The sequence below is a fragment of the Xiphophorus hellerii genome, chromosome 5 (genome assembly GCF_003331165.1).
Source record: "Xiphophorus hellerii strain 12219 chromosome 5, Xiphophorus_hellerii-4.1, whole genome shotgun sequence".
In the NCBI taxonomy this organism is placed as follows: domain Eukaryota; kingdom Metazoa; phylum Chordata; class Actinopteri; order Cyprinodontiformes; family Poeciliidae; genus Xiphophorus; species Xiphophorus hellerii.
The window spans coordinates 9,431,462-9,451,988 of record NC_045676.1 but is presented as its reverse complement, the minus strand read 5'-3'; the positions used below and the strand labels follow the sequence as shown (position 1 = coordinate 9,451,988).

At 36.8% G+C, this 20,527-nt stretch overlaps 1 protein-coding gene across 2 annotated transcripts in view; it reads left to right on the top strand.

The window, feature by feature from the left end:
* Positions 1–20,527, top strand: part of LOC116720581 (alpha-1,6-mannosylglycoprotein 6-beta-N-acetylglucosaminyltransferase B-like) — a 128,263-nt gene that overhangs the window by 36,171 nt on the left and 71,565 nt on the right. For both annotated transcript variants that reach the window (XM_032563933.1, XM_032563932.1), the window contains exons 3-4: positions 11,781–11,931; positions 19,001–19,110. In XM_032563933.1, the coding sequence (XP_032419824.1) occupies positions 11,781–11,931; positions 19,001–19,110 (261 nt within the window). The remainder of the gene's footprint in view (positions 1–11,780; positions 11,932–19,000; positions 19,111–20,527) is intronic.

Below are 20,527 nucleotides of genomic sequence, written 5' to 3'. Positions count from 1 at the left end.
TCCCAGTCCGGCGGCGCAGAAGGAGAGACAACTCACAGAGGAGCAGATTGAGCTACGGACCGCACTTCGGAACCACGGGGAAGCTCGGACTTCACACCGCTAAGAAAAGACTGGGTCCCATCGCCCCATCTCTGGTTCTTTATTCGACCGTTGGTCTCGTCTCAACCCAGCAATTTCAAACTCTGCAACAAGACTTGGAGGAAGGACAAAGGTCCCTCAGGGATAAAGAACTGGGTTTTGCAAAAGGATTCAGACCCTTTCTGCTTTGCTTCCTTTCTGAGGAGGGTTTTTCCACACCAGGCAAAGACCTCAACCAAGGACGCAAGAAATTCCTGTTGCCAAAAGATCCACCATCACCGGGGTATGAGTTGAATCTGCTCATTGAAATTCCATTTCAGAACGTGCGACTTAAATTAGGGAAAGGAGATAGGGTAGTATGATTGTACATGTAAATCTTATTACACTGTTTTTGAATTATATATGATTGATTATTGATTTGTATGTCGCATATCCCTGCTTAAGCTTGCTTAATAAATTTATATTATAAAATTCTGATGAGGTTGGTGGACATTGGAATTAATAGAGTCATTTAATCTTTGTCCAGTTCTTTTAATTAAGGTAAAACTAATGTACATGATTCCAGTAAATAGGAGGCTTCATAATTTCCTTTGGTGAGATTAAATAATGACCCTGGGACTTACATCTAAGTCACTAAACATAATCTAGCCGGTTCCAAGTGCAAGTTATGATTTAGAAAGTGGGCTACCGTTAACAGAAGTGGTTATTGGAATTATGCAGCTGCGAGGGCTACTCAGCTGATTGTTTCTTAACTGTAAAGGGTCATAACTTCTGGATTGGAGGTAGTTAGAGCTAGACGAATCACTTTCGCCACCAGTTTAAACAGATTATCTCTTATAGAGTACTCTTAGGGTAATACCCAGGACTCAGAGATTTTCCGGACCTGTTAGACGGAGAACTGGTCAGTAGGCAGCCCTGGGGAGTAGTGAGGAGTGGGCGGGGCTGACTATTGCAGGATAACCTTCACAACATAGGTAAATATGTTTATATAATCATTTATTATGCTGAAAAATTAGATAATTGCTTAATAAACACTTCCATGCTTTTTTTGCAATGAATAAAAACAAATAATGTCATTATTCCTATATTCCTCTAATAAGCATTTACTGCTGTACCACTTATCTTACCTTAATTGCATGTGACAATTTTTGAGTGGAATATGTCAATATACTTTGTTTTCATTATTTCAAAATAAATTTCCTGCAAGCAATTGAAGATCTGGGTAGTGCTCAGATAAATTACAAATAACTCACGATCATAAGTTCAAACAAAAAAGTTATTGTGCTGTTTGTCAACTTTCTAAAACTCTGGAAAAGGTCCTTTTGTCCTTAACCACATAGAAATTTGGTTTAGATTTTCAACAACAAACCAAAACCCAACAAACTGGGAACTGCTGCAACACAGGTGTTATTGTTAACAGTAGTGCAAATTTGTTCTGGCACGGACACGAGTGGCCGCCCTAAAGTCCTGACTTCAACCCTACTGAAAACTTGTGCACTGTTATTAAAGGCTGGAACTTTGTCAGGAAACCAACGAGCTTTAACAACAACCTCTGCCAGAAAGAAAAATAAAATATCCAGCTAGAATTCCTGCCAGGAGCTTGTTGATGGTTGGAAAACTCTCTAAGTTTTTCTCAAAATAATGTCGATACGTGTTCAGCATTTCTGAAAACCTCTACACAAATTGATGACCCTTGCTGTTAGAGATAATCAAAAATAAATTAAAATATTTGTTTAAGAAAACACACATTTCCAAATTTTATACTTCACTCGGGAAAAGTGAATTGATCAAATAAATTATTAGCTCGATATTATTGATAATTCTCCTAATGAGTGTATGTAAACCTCTGTATCCTGTTGTGTAATATTTTCTTTTATGTTTTAGCATGATGCATCATAAATGACCAGCAGGCAACAACACTGACTCTTATTTAAAATGGAGTTAACAAAGAACCAGTGCAAAGGGTCGTATTTCTAAGCCTGCACATTAGCACACATAAGACTCGCACAAACTCTCTTGGCACTGTCAAGTTGCTGTCATCAATTTTTCAAAACGAACATCATCCACATTCCAGGGGAATTCATAAATAGTTGATCAGCCGTCCTTTGGGATTTCATATTTGTGCTCTTTTCAAGCATGGCGTTATTTCCATTCTGTGCCCCTGCCTGGACATTAAAGTGAGCTGCTATTATTACAACCACAGGACACTTGTAATAGTATTATCTTTTTAAATCACCAGCAATGTTTGTCACCACACAAACAACTCATCCGCACATCACAATCAGCCAAAAAAAGAGGTTGCTGACAGATAATGCAATTAGTAGGAGACCACAGAACCTCAGAAAGAAGATTCTTTCAGCTAATTGTAGCTGACGGGGCTGTCAGCTTCTGGTGGCAGGAAGGCAGATCAGAGACTGAGCTTTGCTATATTTATGTGTTGATTTGTGTGTGAGTGTTTAGGTGCGGAGCGACACAGAGATGGAGTGGGCAGACACAGCAGCCTGCTGCAGATTACACAACAAGTCAGCTGTGAGCAGAGGGCACTCTTGTCTTAGTCGAATTAAACACACACCTATTACACACACCATCATCTGGCCTGATTATTAATTCATGATTTCCCCCATCTGTTTTTTTGTCTTTGCTTTCTTTTTGGAGTTTTTTTTCCCCTAAACTTCTCACTGTAGCTTTCAAAGATATACATAGTTATTATGTAATTATGACGTGTTTTTTTAATTACTATATTACATTTTCAAGTTCACATAATAGACATTGTCATTAAAAAAATAGAAAATCATTCAAATTTTTTATTATGAACGTCAGACTTAAACTTTAAATGCAATTAATCAAGTATTTACCATTTAATATGGTGGAAAATTAAATGACAGTTTTATCAGTATTGCAAACATTCAAGATAAAAAAGTTGTTTTTTTAAAAGAAAGTATAAGAATGGTTAAATACAATGCTGCCTCCAGTTTAGAAACTTTCCCTCAAGAGAACGAGTTCAGGTTTCTTGGTGTCTTGTCAGTGAGTGATGGCAAAAGAGACCGATTGGGATTTCATTTGCTGAAATAAGGATCTTTCTCTGTTCTGCTGTGGTACAGAAAAAGCTGAGCTGAAAGATAATAACCTTAAAGTCACTCTGTCTACACCATAACCCCCATCTGTGGTCATGGGATATGGTTCATAACATGAAGATCAATATCCTTAATATAAGAGCCGGAATGATCTTCCTTTCTTTGATGGGCATGCTCTACTTGACCAAGTAATTTATTGGCACTACATAAACTTCTTTTGTTCTGAAGATATCGATGAAGCAGTGTCTCGGAAGATAAGCAGCGTATGACCACCATAGTCCTCAATGTCTGCAGTTGAACTCTTAACAGATGGATTAAGAAAAGGTAGAATCATTTTAAAGATTTTTTTTTACACCTCTACAACGTTGTGCTGTACAATTTGTTCCTGCTGTTCTTTTAGTGCGTTCCCACCGAAGCGACTCCTGTTCTTAAATTGGTTCGGTTGCCTTAAAAGTTCGGTGCGAGAGCCGACGCCCGTTTTCTCAAATTTAGGGAACCAAGTTTGCGTCATCAGCAAACTTGTTTTAATTTGGTTTTGCTTTCGTGTGACCAGGTTATTGTGTGTTGCAGATTTCTGCCCTGGTCCCTCTTGGAAATGAGATCTCGATCTCAATCTGGTTTTACCCTGAAATTAAAAAAGGAAAAAAAAGAGAGGTTGTTACACAAACCAGGAGGGGGTAGTAACAAGATGGCTGATCTGTACCGGTTACTACTTCGTTTATGTATCTTCATTTAATTTAACAACCCACAGACCTTTCAGCTAATCACCAAAAGTATTCTCTCCTACTGCACATAACAGAGAAACTAATGTCATAAAACAGTAGAGAAGTTTATAATTTTGCATGGCGGCATGCTTACCAGGCGACAATAGAGAAGGGATGTCTTCTGCATTATTCACTGCTATGCTTGTTTATTCTTTGTTCAGTTAACTGGGCTTTTTCTCCAGCTGCTGACCAGCCTACAGGCGACATCACAGTTTGTGCAGAAAAAAAAAAGCTATTTTGTGCTGCCTGCGTTGAACCACAGCTCAGGCTGTAGAATGTCTTGTTTTTTCTGTGGAAACACGCAAAACCGGAACGGAAACACATTTGGGAACTGGAACGGTGCTGGTGGAAAAGGCCTATTCATGAGCTCTGTGACATTTGTTTAGCTTCAATAAAATCTCTCTTTAGAATTGACAGTCTCTATTTGTAGTCTGAATGAACGTACCCAACTCTGAGCAATAAAATGAAATAAACATAGGAGCTGCCTGTCGCCCACTGACTTTGCTCAGTTGATCGCATGGCCTGGTTGTGGCTACAAGCAGGGAGGCTTCTGCCACTCAGCCGTTCCCTGTAAACATTTGTAGACTCCCATCTTTCAAGTTATCCCTCCAGTATCACATGTCCAGATGTCCGTTCTGACTTTAGGTGGTCAGTTTTCATCTTTCACACACAGTTTCCCCAGTCACTTGCTTCATTACCTATGAATGAAAGTAAGCTGGATGAGTGAACATGCCAGGGCACCAAAAAAAAAAGAAGAAAAGATCTTGCTGAAGCTCCCAGCACAGAGCAAAGCCTTGACAGATGCTAATCTATTTCCTGAAGGCTGAATTAGAGCTCAGCATTATGGGTCCAGAGAGAAAAAAGTAGACGCTGTTAGATAACATTTAAGGGGATTAAGGAGCCAGAGATGCCAAAGGAGAATGTATGCGGCCATTCTGCAAGTCAGCAACTGTGAGGGATAGGATCTCTTTAAAAGGGAAAAGGAATACAAAGCACACATTGGTCATAGAGATGTGACAGATCAGGTTGATATTAAGAGAGTGAATGTAAAAATTGTTAAAATAGCTTCAGAGCATCTGAATTAATCAGTGCAAAATTAATGTAGAGTGAAAAAAGGGTGGTGAGAAATATTGATAAGAAAATTGTTCCTTTCATGTTCTGAACTCAAATGTGAATGTTTTACGTTAAGATCAAGCAAAATATGCCTGGAATATAAGAAACGTACTTGGTTATTGCAGTGATAGATCACGACAGATAGTAGATGGTAGATCTACATGTGCAGCAAATTGTAAAGCCATCAACTATTTATGCATTATACTGTACCTTAAAGTGCTGAAGGAAAAATATATATTTTTTTCTGTCTCTTTAATATTAGACTTGGCGCACCTTGATCTTCCAATTTCTCCTAAATCAATAAACAGCCATCAAAAAGTGCTTTCTTTCCATTTCTCTTCTGTGTTTCCCTTATCCCTCCCTCAGGGCTGCAGTGCAACCATGTTTCTTTGTGATGTTGATTGATTTGGGGGCCTTTAGGTGTTACAGTGAGTGATTGTGGAGAGGCAAAGAAGACACAGTTCATACAGCACTGCCTATAGGGCTTGGCTATCATCTTACACATGTAGACGAGAATGTTTTTTATTGTATTACCAAACGATTGAATATTATTCTTTGCATATGTCTAACAAATCACTTTAGAGTTTTAATAAGAAATTGTACAAGACTCTTTCATTCTGTCAATCAGAACATATTAATGAGTAAAGAAAAAAAAAATAGAACCCAAAATTGCAATATTATTTTAGCATTTTACCCTACTTCAGAATATGTGTATATTAATGGATTAAATGTTAAAATTTACTTTAACATGTTTCAGCACAGTTGCTCTTGTGTAAGTAGGAATTGTACCATCATAGAAGTACTTTGACGGTGTCAGTTTTGCTATAACAACATGCTGTTTTAGCATAAAACTGACAACACATAGGAGCTTTAGCAATTATGACAAACCATTTACCCTTCATTTACAGCTCAAACACTTTTAATAGTTTTGACTAATTGAATTGAGCCAGAAGAAACATTATCTAGCCAAAATATTTTGGTATTTTCCAAGACATTCAAGTTATTTCTTTTCACTATTTGTTTCTTCTGGCTACCACTGAGAGGCTGCTTTGATCCAAGAAGAACCTGCAGATCTGTTCAAAGTAGCTGCTTTTATTTCTAACATGACTACAGTGTTGAAAGTAATAATCATTTGGTACAACACAGTCAGATTTCTGCCTTGAAATGTTGGGAAAAAGCTTCAGTTGAGGGGGGTGCGCCAGACAATACCAGCCACATGTTCAGCTGCTGATTAGTGGAAGGGAGTGCATTCCCAAAGAGCTTCAAGAGCTTGATAACAACCATGTCAAGTTAAGAGGCAGAATCTGTCTGCGTTAACAAGCATTGTAGCAATTTTTCACATCTTTGTGACTTGAAATAATTCTTATCTACCACATTTTCCTTCACGATATCAAATGTACCATGACATCGCTTGGTAGATGGAGAGAAAATGTCAAAAGCAAATGAATAAATATTTCAAAAGCTTATCCAAGATGAACAATGGAGACTGAGATATTTCCCTCTTTCTTGTGTCAGTCTATTTTATTAAATATGTGTTCAGCTTGACACTATACAAAAGCTCGTTGATGTTTTAATTCCTAGATTTCCTTGTATTTTATTGTATTTTAATGTGAAACCTTTTGTTTTTATGCTACTGCTATTATATTATCTCTGATACCTGAGACTTTATTGCTCTCCTTTTCTTTTGCTCGCACTTTACTTTCATTCTGCATCCAAAAAAAGATACATTTCAGCCTTTTTCACTTCTTGCAGATCTTTACTACTACAATAAATGAACATCTTTGATCTCAAGGTACTAAACAGTTTTTCTGTAAACCTTTCTTCTTTGTTGGATGATGTGTCATTTCATTGCCTTGCTAACAGCGAGAGAGTGGCAAAGAATGAAATGAAGCTAGCAGTCAGACAGGACTATTGGAGAAAAGGCTGAGAAAGAGAGATATTAAGGCAAAAATCTAACGGCAAAAATTAAATCAGGAAGAGGACAGAGGCGAGAAGTATTTTGCCCATTTGTGGTCCAATTTTGTCTAACCAATGCACTTTCCAGTGATTTTCATATATGACACAGTGCTTCCTTTTTAGCTCATGTGTTTAACCTCCATCTGTCCAAACTTTGTTGTCAAACATTTGCTATGTCCAGCATCTTGGGTCAACCACCAAACTGCTTTTGCTGCTCTTGTTGTGAATTAATTTGCCTCAGGACAGTTGCCTGCTCTTAGTTTTGTGCGCTAGTGGATTTTTGTGTTTGGTTTTCCAAATCATAGTGGGTTAAAACAGCAGCGTCTGGGTAATTCAAGAAATAATTTTACAATATTAAAATAGATATTTTGGAAACCGACATGTTTTCGTAAACAGCTCAGCTTGTTGATGACTCATCATGCATACGGGGGTGGACATTAGTTTTGCTTCTATTGCAGTGTTGTCCTCTTCCCAAGAACCAAGTCATTAAGCTCTGATTTGAGATTTTTTGACATATCTATGTCAACATTAATTAACGTCTTTGCATATTTTTATTTATTTATTAATTATAAGGTGTGAAATAAGGTGAGATGTTTGTTTCTAAGTGGATTGTGTGTGTGTTTATGTATGCTTTGACAAAATCTCACTGGTCTCCAGTTGATTTAGCTGTGTCAATCCATATCCTGCAGGCCTTTCTGTCAGCATTCATCACACCATGAACACTTTTCTTTTCGTGAATATGCAAACACTCTCCCAGCCAATCAAAACACCATTCTGTTCTGGCACACAGGGTAACTCTTGCACTGGGTGTGTATGAGTGCAGTTTCTTGCAAAAATATTCACACTCCTAGAACTTCATTACATCAATAAAATTGAAAGTCATTTATTAGCATTTAATTTGAGAACACAACCAATCTAATTATTATGGAGAATTATTCATGTTTTTTTCTTCAATTAGAAACCAAAAATGTTCTGGTTGCATTTGTATCTATCCCCTTCTATTATTACAGCCAAACAAAATGTGGTGCAACCAATTATAATTATATACAGCACAGAGTCCACCTGTGTGCTAGATTTTTAAAGTCTACATACAAGAGTTACAGTATTTGAAAGACCTTTGTGATATGATAAATAGCATCATAAAGTTGAGAAGTACACCAGATAGTGATGGCAGTGTCATGCTTTAGGGATGTTTTCTGAATTGGTCAGAGTTGATAGAAAGATGGATGAATCTTAAAAGATAAATCCCTGTAAGAAAACCTTTCGAGTCCTCTCTCAAAATCTGTGAGAGAACTGGATATCCAGACAGAATTTAACCAGAAGCAAAAAATAAAAATAACAATCATAGGGCAAGGGGGTGATTATTATTCCACATAGTGTTTTCAAATAGCTTTTCTACTTGATACATAAAATAGTATTTTGAAAACTTGCATTCATCAGGGTATCTCTGGGCAACATAAAAACTTGTTCAGTACATTTCTTCTGCAGAGACAGCCTCCAGACCGCTCTTTAGTGATGGCTGATGATTAACTCCTTTATCTTATCCTGAATTTGGCTCCATTTTTGTATGGACTTTGCACTGCTTCATATTGAGCTATTCCCATGACTTCTGTTCATTTTATGACCTATAGAGTAAACAGTAATTGGGTAGTAATTTTAGGAGATCTTTTTCAAAGCAATTATACTTAAGAAGTAGATCTGCCATGATGATTAGTTTCAGTATTCTGTAATACTTTCTGTCCGGCCTACAGATTAGCTTCCTGCTGCCGATGGTAATTGCTTGCCCTGCCAAGGCTCAACTACACACTAACTGAAAGTGGCCAGCTTAAAAAGCTTAGTTTCCAAGCATGCTGCACTATTTAAACTCACACACCACATCCACACATGCACGGTATCTCCCTCTCACTTTTCAGAAGTCCATTCAAGGCAACTAACAAGGCCTCTGGTCATGCTTCACGCTTTGCAGGGGCCTGAGAAGAAATATGATGTGCTGTTGCACTAAATATTCTGCTCAATATGGTTGCTAAAGCAGGGCACTGACAGTGTGGAAGCTGATTTATTCCAGCCATTCAAGGTGAGGAATTTAAAGTCCTCATGGAAAAGCATGCCACAGGCTAGGTGAAGTTAGCCCACTGCTTTCACTCTTACAGGATTTATGGTCCCTGGAAAATTATTCCTCAAACTTTTTCCCTTATTTTCACATTACAACCAAGAACTCCAGTGTATTTTGATTCATTTTATATACACGTAAGAAATAGTGCATAACCGTAAAGTTGAAAAGAAATTGCAAAAATGCAAGCCTACAGCTGGCCATCTTAACTAATATGTGTAGATGGTTTAGATGGATTTTCACAATACACTCCATCCAATCTGACTGATCTTGACCTGTTTTGCAAAGAAAAATGAGCAAATCTTTCACTGTATGTAGAGACATGCATAATAAGGATTTAAATCTGATATCTGTCCTTTTTTATAGCAAATATTTAAAATACGTTACTAAGATTCACTGTGTTACTCTTGTACAACAAAAATTCAAGAGTAGTGACACAAACATCTGTTTTTTGCCCATTTAAACGTTGATAGAGATTCAATATCAGCACATTGCTTGCAAGCCAGTGACATGACATGCATTTTAACTGGAACAATTCACAAATACAAATTAACTTGCTACTACATGCTGTGCTTCTCATCAGTCTGTTTTATGATCCAAATAATGAGCTCTTTGGGAGAGTTGTTTCTTTAGGCAAATATCCCTATTAGAAATAAGGAAATTTCAAATTCATGAAATAACCCATTTCCTAGTGTATTACTATGCATGTGAAATGATGGCTTGTTCAGCATTTTTATTTATTGCATTATTGTGTTTTCATTGTAATTCCAAGACAGTTAAAAGATTTTCTGAAGAAACTGGAATGGGAAACTTAATTCCCTCTTTTTCCTTTTTGTCCTTTTCTCTTTGTATTGCGTTATACATTTTTGTAAAACAGCAATGCTTCAGTTGCGTTTGAGCTTAAGAACACAGTTAGAGGTGGAATAAATATGCCCTGTCTCATATTCTTTACATACTGGAAAAGGGACGACACTTCCCAGTACAGTCTCCAGTTTTCTACCACAGAGACTTGAATGAGCCGTTGTCTGTTTTGCAGTAATTAATCATTAAAAAATAGAATATTTATGGAAATATTTGTTCCTTAAATTCTGATTTGAAACAAACTAGTAAATAATTGCAGCTGTTAAGGACATTCAAAGTATAATTTTAGTCACTCCTCATCTGTTTCAAATCACAATAAACATTAACCATCATTTTAATACTGTGTAACTTAAGGTAAGGAAACCTCTCCTAAAGTTTAAATGACCTTACTCAGACTATCAGCATTAACAGGTAGTAATAAAGTTTTCTGAAGCCATCCAGCAGCACGCTATGACAGCATAATCTGCTACCAACGAGAATGTAAAACTGTCAGTCTCCGATAAATTCATCATTGGCTGAGGTGATAACTCACTAAAGTTATAATTTGTCCTCCTCCTGCTGGGTACTAAGACAGACACAGGCCTTGTGCAGGGACTCTTAGACCCCGGAGCCCATTGGCTGTAATTGCTTGTCAAGGGACAGACAGGGGTTTGACAGAGGCGTTTGTCATTGAAATTTGGCCGTTTCCAGCATTCATCCAGCTCTGATGGGATTTATTGGAATACACTCTGGCCTATTTGTCCCTTTATGTCTTAATAAAAAAAATAATGTGGTTTTGAGGCATTTAATGTTGACACTTCTGTGAAAAGTTGGAACAACAGCTATCATGCTTTGATATGTCTCAATTAGGCAGGTTCCAGATTTAGGGTTTCAAGTTGTTAAGTTTATTTGAAGGGGCCTGCAAAAGACCGACATTACACTGTAATAAACATGACATAACATCTGTCATGAACATGAAGGAGTCTCCAGAAATGTTTACAACTGTTGTGTCATTTGGTAAATAATGACACTTATTGGAACTTTTAATGCAACTTTGTATTACAAGTGTCAATACTTACCAAATGACGGTCTTTTAATGCAACTTTTAATGTAACTTTGCACTAAAAATGTCAATATTTACTGAATAATCCACTTGTAATGCAATATTTAATGCAAAATGGCATTAAAAGTGTCATTATTTACCAAATGACATTTCATTACAACAGCCATAAATACTTCTGAACATTTCTTCATGTTCACAGCAGGTGTTATGTCATGTTTATGGGATTCAGTCATCACCACTGAATAAACATTGAAAGTCCATTTCCTTCCATCTAAGCAACTTACAATTATTTATGAAAAGTCAAAGGTAAATGGATGTCCACACAAAGCCAGCCATCCATTCGTCCATTCATCTTTTAATTTCTGAAATCCACTAGTTAATTTCTCAGCTCATCTCTAGGCTAAATATATTATTAGATGGACATATTCATATAAACTTTATAAGAACTTTTGTCTTTATAAAATATACTAAGGTAGCAGAATACTTGGAAAAAAAATGTCAGCGTTACATAAAAAAAAAGTCAGTTACCTAATTTGCTGACAAATGTATTTTAAGACATAAATATGTCACCCATCGGAAGGGACTTTTATGTCATTATCTGTATCATAATGAACAAAAATAAAACACAACAACACAACATTAACCATTCACAAATGTTGAGCCGATGAAGCTGCAAACTTTATGGTTGCCGGGCTCACTGTTTACTATGCCACCTGTTTATCCCCGTTCCTAGCTTTTTATTTACCTTCTGTCTTTCCTTCTGTGTTCTTCTCTCCTCTCAGTGCTGGGAGGTGTGGAGTCACGTGGTGTGCTGAGAAAGATCAGTGACATGTTGGAGGTAATTCTGAAGAGGATGGACACGCTGTCCAAACTCGACAACAGCTCAACGTCGGATGCAAGGCGCCTGGATGAGCTCAGCTCTGCTATCAACAGGTATGAAAGTTGCCTTATACCACAAGCATTTGGTGAAACAGTACTCAAATTTATAAAACATACACTAATGGTTATTAAATGAACAAAAAATATTTGTTTTGTTTTAAAAATGTCCAGCTTTGGCTCTGATTTCCTACAACAGCTCAGCAAAATCTAAGAGTAGCAAGTATTCTCTATGATATGTGACTTTTTTATTATTATTATTATTATTATTATCATCAGAGCTCCTCTGTTTATAACACTTGGAAGCAAATAAGAATAACAATTTACAGCTAAAAGGCATAAAGCACAAGCCAAGATGAGAAAACAATGACAATGCAACTCAGAAAGTGACCAAAAAAACATTTACCCTAAAACTCTTGGGGTATTTCTTTAACTCCAGTGAGTATTTCATGTTGTTGGATAGTTTTAATCAAATATTGCGACAACAGACTAAAAGGAGGCTCGTTATTTCTCTCCTGGTGCTGCTTGTTTTTTTATATCGATAGTCATGAAATTAGTAAAAAGAGCAAGGGGGAAATATGTAGGATACGTCAGAAGGTCATAAATCAAGGTTATTAGTAATCAACGCAAGGCAGGGTAGAGCGCCTCCTCTATCGTTGCTGTAACATGGCTGCCATAGGCTCATCATTCTTCACAGACCATGATTTTGAATTACACCACAACATGCTATTGATTTCTGCTCCCAGGATTTCACCTCAGATGTTGTCTTAAAAAAAAGAAGAAAAAAAAAGATATTATTTTCTTTTCCATTTTTATCCTGATCCAGCCATAGAAAATGGATGTCATATTCCTTTAAAGCCCAACCATGCTATGTTTAGTAACCTAGGTAATGGATTGTTTAAAGTTTAAACCCGAAGATCCTACACATGTATATAAATGTAGATAAAACAGAATCCCAGAATGGTGCTATTTTTTACTTGGTAAGCACTGCTGCAGACACAGTCATTTCTTCCCTTACCCACTTCATATTTTACAGTATTAATTTAAGCCAATTTTTCCATGGAGGAAATGGTAGAGCAATGTTTGGAACCGACAGATGGATCCTACTCTTGACTTTTCAAAACATGATCACATAACAGCGGGCTTTTAAAAGGCGCAACATAACACAAAAATAGCATATTTGCAAAATGGAATATGCCCAAATAGTAAACTAAAATAAATTTTCCATAATACATTGTTTTTGTGAATTTGTCTTACCAAAGTCAAAATAAATTCAATAAATTGCACAGACCTTGTTTTAATCCATTTTATAATTTTAAACCTAACTCTGGGATTAACTGGGTTAAATCCCCTCACCTCACCCATTCTGTTAAATCAACCCAGTTTTAAATCGATCTATATTTGACTTCAGATTGGACTGTTGGAGTAGTAACCCAAATTAGCTTGTTTTCCACCATGCACTTTTAGGGGTGTTATAGGAAGAGGACAAGAAGGATGCTTTAGTTACGTATAACAGGGGAAACTGGAAACATTTAGTGTTCAGATCATTTTTGAAAACTCACTGAATGTGCATTCAAATTATTATTAAAAAGATAAACCGGGATTTTAAAAAAAAAATTAGTTAGAATTTGGATATGTAGTAGATGTTAATCAAACAAACTAAACAAACCTGATTGGAACACAACAAAAAAAACTAGATCAGGAAGAATGATCAAACTTTTACTCCAAACTAACATTGAAATCCGTAAACAATTGAATTAGAAAAGGACACAAGAGAAGTTTAAGGTTGGTCAACATAGGTTTTGCTTTGTGTCGTTAGAAATTGCACCTCTTTTTTTCGTTTACAAAATTGCCTCATGCATTCCTCCATTTCATTTCGATCACTCTCATATTTGATTGTGGAAATTGCCCCCATTACGTCCCAATCAGGGCAGACAGGAAAGTCGTGCTGCTCCAGGCTCTTATCTAACTTCTCCTCCTTTCACTGCATCCACACCCAAACATCCTGTCTTCTCTGTCTAACATTTTCTTTATTCCAAATTTTGTTTCCAGACAGCCTAACTAAACTCAGCAGGTGTGATGTGATACACACTGACAGCAGCCCCTTTCGCTTCTTCAAACCTCGTTAAATGATCCTCGATAAGCACTCAGGTTCAGATCCGCGGAGAGGCGCCAGAGCGGAAAGATGGAACGATTAATATGGTCTGACGTTGGTGTTAACTGCAATCAATGTCTAGTAATGGGCTGTTTAATGCAGAGGAAGCTGTTCTCCTCTTGGGCCATTACAGAGAAGTAAGGATGTAATGGTCTGTTGTCAGTGAGCCGTACCAGCATGATGCATCCATGTTTTAATGTCCTGAAGGGATTTAGACTGGATTTAGGGTGAGCGCGGTAGAGAGTTATAGTCAAGCTGTAATTAGCTTTAAAGCAAACTTCAATCAATGATAATTACTTTATGACTTGACCATATCCACTGTGGATGTTAGACATGTTAGAATGTAATACTCATGGTTTGTGGGTTTGTTGTCTTTTTCTCAATGCATGTCTTTTTTGGTTTAATTCTCCTCTGTAATGGACCACAAAGAAAATCTGATTCAGACACAACACAGGAACCAGCAATTTAAAGCAAATGATTAATTTGATCATGATAACTTAATTGGTTGCTTGAATTCTTCAGGAAATGTGTGAAGCAGGGCTGCACTTAAGAGAATGTGGGCCCTGAGCTGGAGATATTTTTTCCACTGAGGAAAAAATACTTTACTAATGCAAATTACTGTACATTGAGAGGTAGTCCTATATATCTGCAGTTATGAACTGGTTCATTTTAGGCTTATTGTGTGTTCTACCCATTAACTTTTCTCTAAAATGTACTAAAAACTGTTTAATAATTATATTTGTTTTAAACAGTGACTGCAATCTCACAGACGTGTGGCAACACTACTGCTCCTAATATTAAAAACAGTATTGACTGCTTATTACAAAAAAGCTGAAAAATTTGAAGAAAAAACCCCCAGAAATTAATGAGTTTTTTTAGTTTTTACCCAGAGCTTCTCCGAAGCTACAACTGGATTCTTCTGAGTATTTTGACATTTTTTGGCAGACTTACTCTCATCTGAATGTTTGAAAAGTCTTTTATTTATACTCTTGGTGAATATCAGGAAGCATCTGAGTACCATTGACTTGGTTATTCTAAATGGATGAATTGTCAATATTGAATTTTGTGTTGCTTGATTTTCTTTGTTACTTGTGTGGATTTTATTTTCATGGAATTATTGTTCCAGTTTTAAGTGTCCTGATATAAAATGTTGAGCAGGTAATTTTTGATAGTCGCAGTGTGAGAATGACATGGACGGTAGGATTTGCTTGACATCCCTTGAGACGAGCAGCTATGTTATCAAAGCAGAAAGTTTCCAAGTCTGTTCATTCATTCTGTCATTTACTTCCAGTCTGACACCCAGTCTGTTGGGATTTTTTAACATAGTTGGTCAAAACGTACAATAGTTATCTTCTTTACTCTCCCAACCATGACTGTCTTTCCTGTCTTCCCATCACCCACTTCTTATACTTCATTTCCAAACACACATACAGAATACAGTGCAGCAGAGTGTGTGAGTATGCGTTTGTCTGGGGTAAGACTGACAAGGTACAAGTATGATTTTATTTTTTTTTCCAGTGGGGAATGGTGCAAATGGAAAAGTAGAGATTTATGGAAATGTCTCAAATTCCAGGCCAGTCAGGAGTGCATTTACAGAAAGACACACTTTTGCACACATGCAGGGTGGGAGTCTCAGCTCTGTGTGAGCTTCATTGCTGCTGACACACTCCCATGTAGCAGCGAATGAAACTTGATGTCTGAAGCCCCAGCCTGCGATTCGCCCACGGGGCAGCCACTCGTTAGAGCAGAAAACTGAGAGGAATAACAAGCCAGGGAGGGGGGCAGCAATGAGCCTGGGAAAATAAGCAAGGGAGATGAAAGCGCTGACAAAGATGCAGAGTTGATTCACTGTTTACTGTGCTATGAAAAAGGTTGGTAAGTCCCCCTTCAGGTGTACGCTCTCTAAAGATCAGTCTCTGTCCTTGAGCTTACCTATTCCTCCCCCTTAAGCACACAAGAAGGCTCAGTCAGTAACAACATTTATCCCAGAGGGCTTCTTTCCACAGCACCGTGCTCTTTCTCATGAATTTACTGCAGGTACTCGGGTAAGAAACGACTTGTTTTCTTTTTGACAGTATATACAAGCTCTGTGGATTTAATCTTTTAGGTTTACAAACAACATCTTAACTTCTGAACATTTCAAGGAACGCTGAGCAATTCACCCACTGGAAAAAAAAAAAAGAAAAAAGGAAGAGTGACACAATTTCAAACCGGCCAAAAAAAAGATGACCAACCTAAACTGGTAGGTATGACAAGAAGAGCATTTCTAAAATGTTTGTAATTATACAATGGCATTATTAACTGAACTGGCACATAAATTAGTACAATTAACAATGACACTGAAAAGCAATTATTTTCTGCTCTCTGCAAACCTATTTAGTTTGTTTCTGTACTTGGATCAATTCAGAATAAAGTTGCTAAAACCTTATCAACTTTTGTCGTCAAACAAATCAAATCTGAAATAGGTAATGAAACATGGCTCAAAGAGAATATGTTTTAATCACAGTCACTTTTGAAGTACTATGAAGTGCATGTACTTTAAAATTCCTGATTTTATTAAATCCCAATGCATGCAGACTAAACTTCTAATTTTGTCAACAAATTAAAAATTTTGTGCTGTTTTTTTTAGTGTCAGACACTTTGGTCACTGGAAACGGCTGAATCGCAACAGAATTATGGTTTCCTTGTGAACCAGCTCTGCGTAAACGAGGCCTGACATGTCACACAGTTGAAACCTTCCTTTTGTTTTCCAGACTGACTGAAGAAATACTGTAGTTCACATTGCTGAACTGTATTGCCGGTACCAGTAGAAACATTTCAAAAACCAGTGTGCACCCCTGCTAGTTGTGGGCAAGTAAACTGCTAGCTGTGTTACAGAGATCAGAAAAAGTGAGCTTAATGAATGATTTTTTTTTCTTTGCTATCATTCTTTGCCTTGCGGATAAGGCACTTTTTGCCCAGAGGATTTTGTTTGATAATTTTCTTCCCTAAGCACTGCTGTTTCATTAAGCAAAATCTGACAAAAACAGAAAGAAAAACACAAGGAAGTATAAACACTTGGTTTTGTTGTATTTTTACTGTATAAGTCAAGTTAACGTAGATTTTCTCAAGCTGTTACGCTTCCACTAAACACCCATCATCTTCCTTCCTCATCTACATACATTCTGCCATTTTAGTCTTTCTTCTTCGCTCTTCCATGTTAGTCCCATTTGCAAAAGAACTAACTGTCTACAGTCATCAAAAGGAAGGGAGCTTTACAGCATAAGGCATGTAACAGTGGGCCATCAAATATGCATAATCTTGTATTTCTTTGATCCCAATCATTCTCTAATGTTTCAGTCAAGCCGTTTTGTTGGCTTCCACACGAATGCACACAGGATTCATTTATTTTATCATTTCTCCAAAAACAAAATTCCCCCTGGTTTTTGTTGCTGCTGTTGGTTGATCTAGTTCCCTTTATTTTCTGCCAGTTTATATTCCTGTTCACAATCCAAGTATGTTTCTGGCTTCTGTTTTTGCCCTATTTCGGTCCCGTTGTGAAATCTCCATCTTTCAGTCTTTTAATCTGTTTCTCTTCCTTTATGGCTCCCTTTTTAACTGACTCTTTTATGGAGTCAGATGAATTTACACTGCAGCAGACCATAGACATGGGATTAGAGGGTGACACTCCAGAGAGTCCATTTGGCACAAAGTCCTGTCAAGGAAAGTTCAAAAGTGACATTGGGTGATCAGCTCAACGTGCAAAGGTTTTGTCCTTTGAGAAAAATACACAATTGGTTTTGCAGTGATTTGAAACTTGAAACTCTTTGAAATGTTGTTAGGAATAGCATAAATGTTTCACTTTTGAAAAACTAATTTCACTCCTGAAAGTGCCGAGCTACATATTTGACACAGAAAATAACATTTATACTTCTGTTGTTAAACTAAAATGCTGTTGGACAAAAAAAAAAAAGAGTAAAGTTAAGGAAATCCACTTACTGACACCAAGTGTTGTGGTTTTTATTTTGGCTTTTGCCCCATTTAGTATTTAAATGTGCTGGGATACTATTTTATAGCCAGTCACTGCTGTGCCTGTGTGCTCTCCATTCATGCACATCCTGGAACAAATCAACCTGGTGAAGAGAAAACGGACTTGTCCTAAACCTCAGCATGGGAGATGTATAGTTTCTGAGAAAAATACACTTGGGGAGCATGGAGATTGGATAACACATTAGGAAAAAGAATGGCAGACCGGATATCAGTGGGATTGTGATTCATGGAGATTGTGGGGATAAAGTTGTTGTGTTAGTCCCAAACACCCAAAAACGTTCTTGCTTATAAAATGTAAGTTCACGTGGAGTTTTATACTGCTGGACGTAATCAGTTTTAGACCCAATTTTTAAGGGATAGACTGATCAATATGATAGCATATCACATGCCCAAACTTTCTCATTAACAAAAAAAGAAAAAAATCTTTAATATATTTTTTCCTGAAAACTGTTGGCTCTTCTTCAGGTTGTAAAATAACTTGGGTTTGTTGTGCAAATGATACTTTGGGCCATTGCAGACAAATTTTTGACTTTTCTGACTGGTGCTCACGTACAGTAACATAATTTGTGTCTGATCCTAATCATAACCATTACATGTTTAAACATAACCGAATATTAATCTAAACTGAATTGAAACTTTAAGCCCAATCCCTGTGGACACACCGATCTTATTATGTGACTGGGAATTCTCCCATTCTAAAAGGGAAAAAGAAACCGTTATAAAAGTCAATTTCTCTTTCACGCTCCAATAGTGTACAGTCTACATCTGCCAAAACTAACACAACCAAATCGATTGGAATGATGTAGAGACAGAGAGAGAGAGGAAACAAACTAATAGGAAAAAAGTAAAAAGCAAACATTTAGAGACATGAATTCATGAACATAATATCTGTTGACCTGTAACTATTTTCTCCATGTTTCTGTGTTTTCATGTGTGTTGCAGGTTTCAACCAGCTGGCCTGGTGGAGAGGATCCAAGCTATAGCTCAAAATGTTTCTAACATGGCCATCAGAGTGGAGCAGATGCTGCAAAGTAGCATGATGCAAGGGAGAGGTACAGTATAACTCTGATATTGCTTTACAATCATTTTGTCTGAGCTTTCACTCCCTCGATCGAAATTAATACTGTAAATATCAAATTGTTTTAAATACGGTAGTACAAATTGATATGATTGAAATCAGATCAGCTTTAAAGCTTTTGGAAAGCCACAATAAGTTTGTAAATTTTTTGTAATAGCTAGATTAGAAAACTTCACACTATAACATTTGAGAGAAAGAAATCTGGTTTTATATCTCACTCTTGAACAAACTCCCACTCATTTTTAATGGTGTGTACCAACACTGAGTTTCTAAGGTCTACACACACTCCTCTCTGTATTTACAGCCTTGCCTGTTGGGGATGACTCAGCAGATTTTGACATTTGTTTTGCAAAGCTTTAACAATTGTTTTAAATGATTGCTTGCACTGACACCACAATTATTTTTTCAGTGACAAAAGTAAAATGCTATCTGTATATTTTCCTTTAATTCATATAGCAGCAGGCTTTCCAGTGACCAATTATTGACAAATATATTTAGTTATAGTACGGGAAGTGAAGTTGGTTGGTGCTTTTGTGCAGCAAAAAAGTGCTGTGTAAGTCAAACTTAACCGAATCAAATGTCCCTTTGCCAGTCTGTATTTGTTTAGGCTTGATGTTTTTGTCTTCCAAATAGAAGGCAGAATAGTTTTTTCCAAACACATAATTTTTCGATCCAATTTGTGGATATTTTGTTATTCTAAATTAGGTTTTCTTTACATGTATGGTAGTATAGATTCATCGGATGGATGAAGTGGCAATGCAACGATTCAAATTGGTGGACTGGAGCAAGACTGGGTACAAACTTTTCAATTCAGCAATAATTCAGGTTTTTTTTTTTTTTATTTTGCATCAAATGCACAACAAACATAGTTTTAGTACATTTTACAAAAACAGCACTAAGTTTATCAACAGAAACATAATCCATTCAGGCCAATCATACAGAAAGGTTCAAAGTTAGTTGCATATTTTCCATTTTTTAATTGTAGATATGAAATATCTGAATGTCCTTACTGACCCAAAGTGAACCTGAGTTTCTATAGTTTCATATTTGTCTCCACTTTTTGATTGATGCTTGTCATTACAAACAGCACCTCTTAAATATTATAAAGACCAGTCAAATTTTTAGAAGACAGATGTGTATGCAGCCAACAAAACAATCAATAGAGCAACACCTCAGAGGGGCATACAGGTAGCTAAAAATTGCAATGTGGAAACGATTAAGAAAAACAAGCAGAAAAAATCCATACTACATATTAACACTACTGCTTATCTGGAAAAACAGTAAGTTTTCTCTATAATCTTCCCCAAAGAAAGCATAAAATGCCACGGCTCACAGTTGTCCTTCGCTGTGCTTAACTTGAAGTCTAGCTGGATTTGTGCACAGCTGTCAGC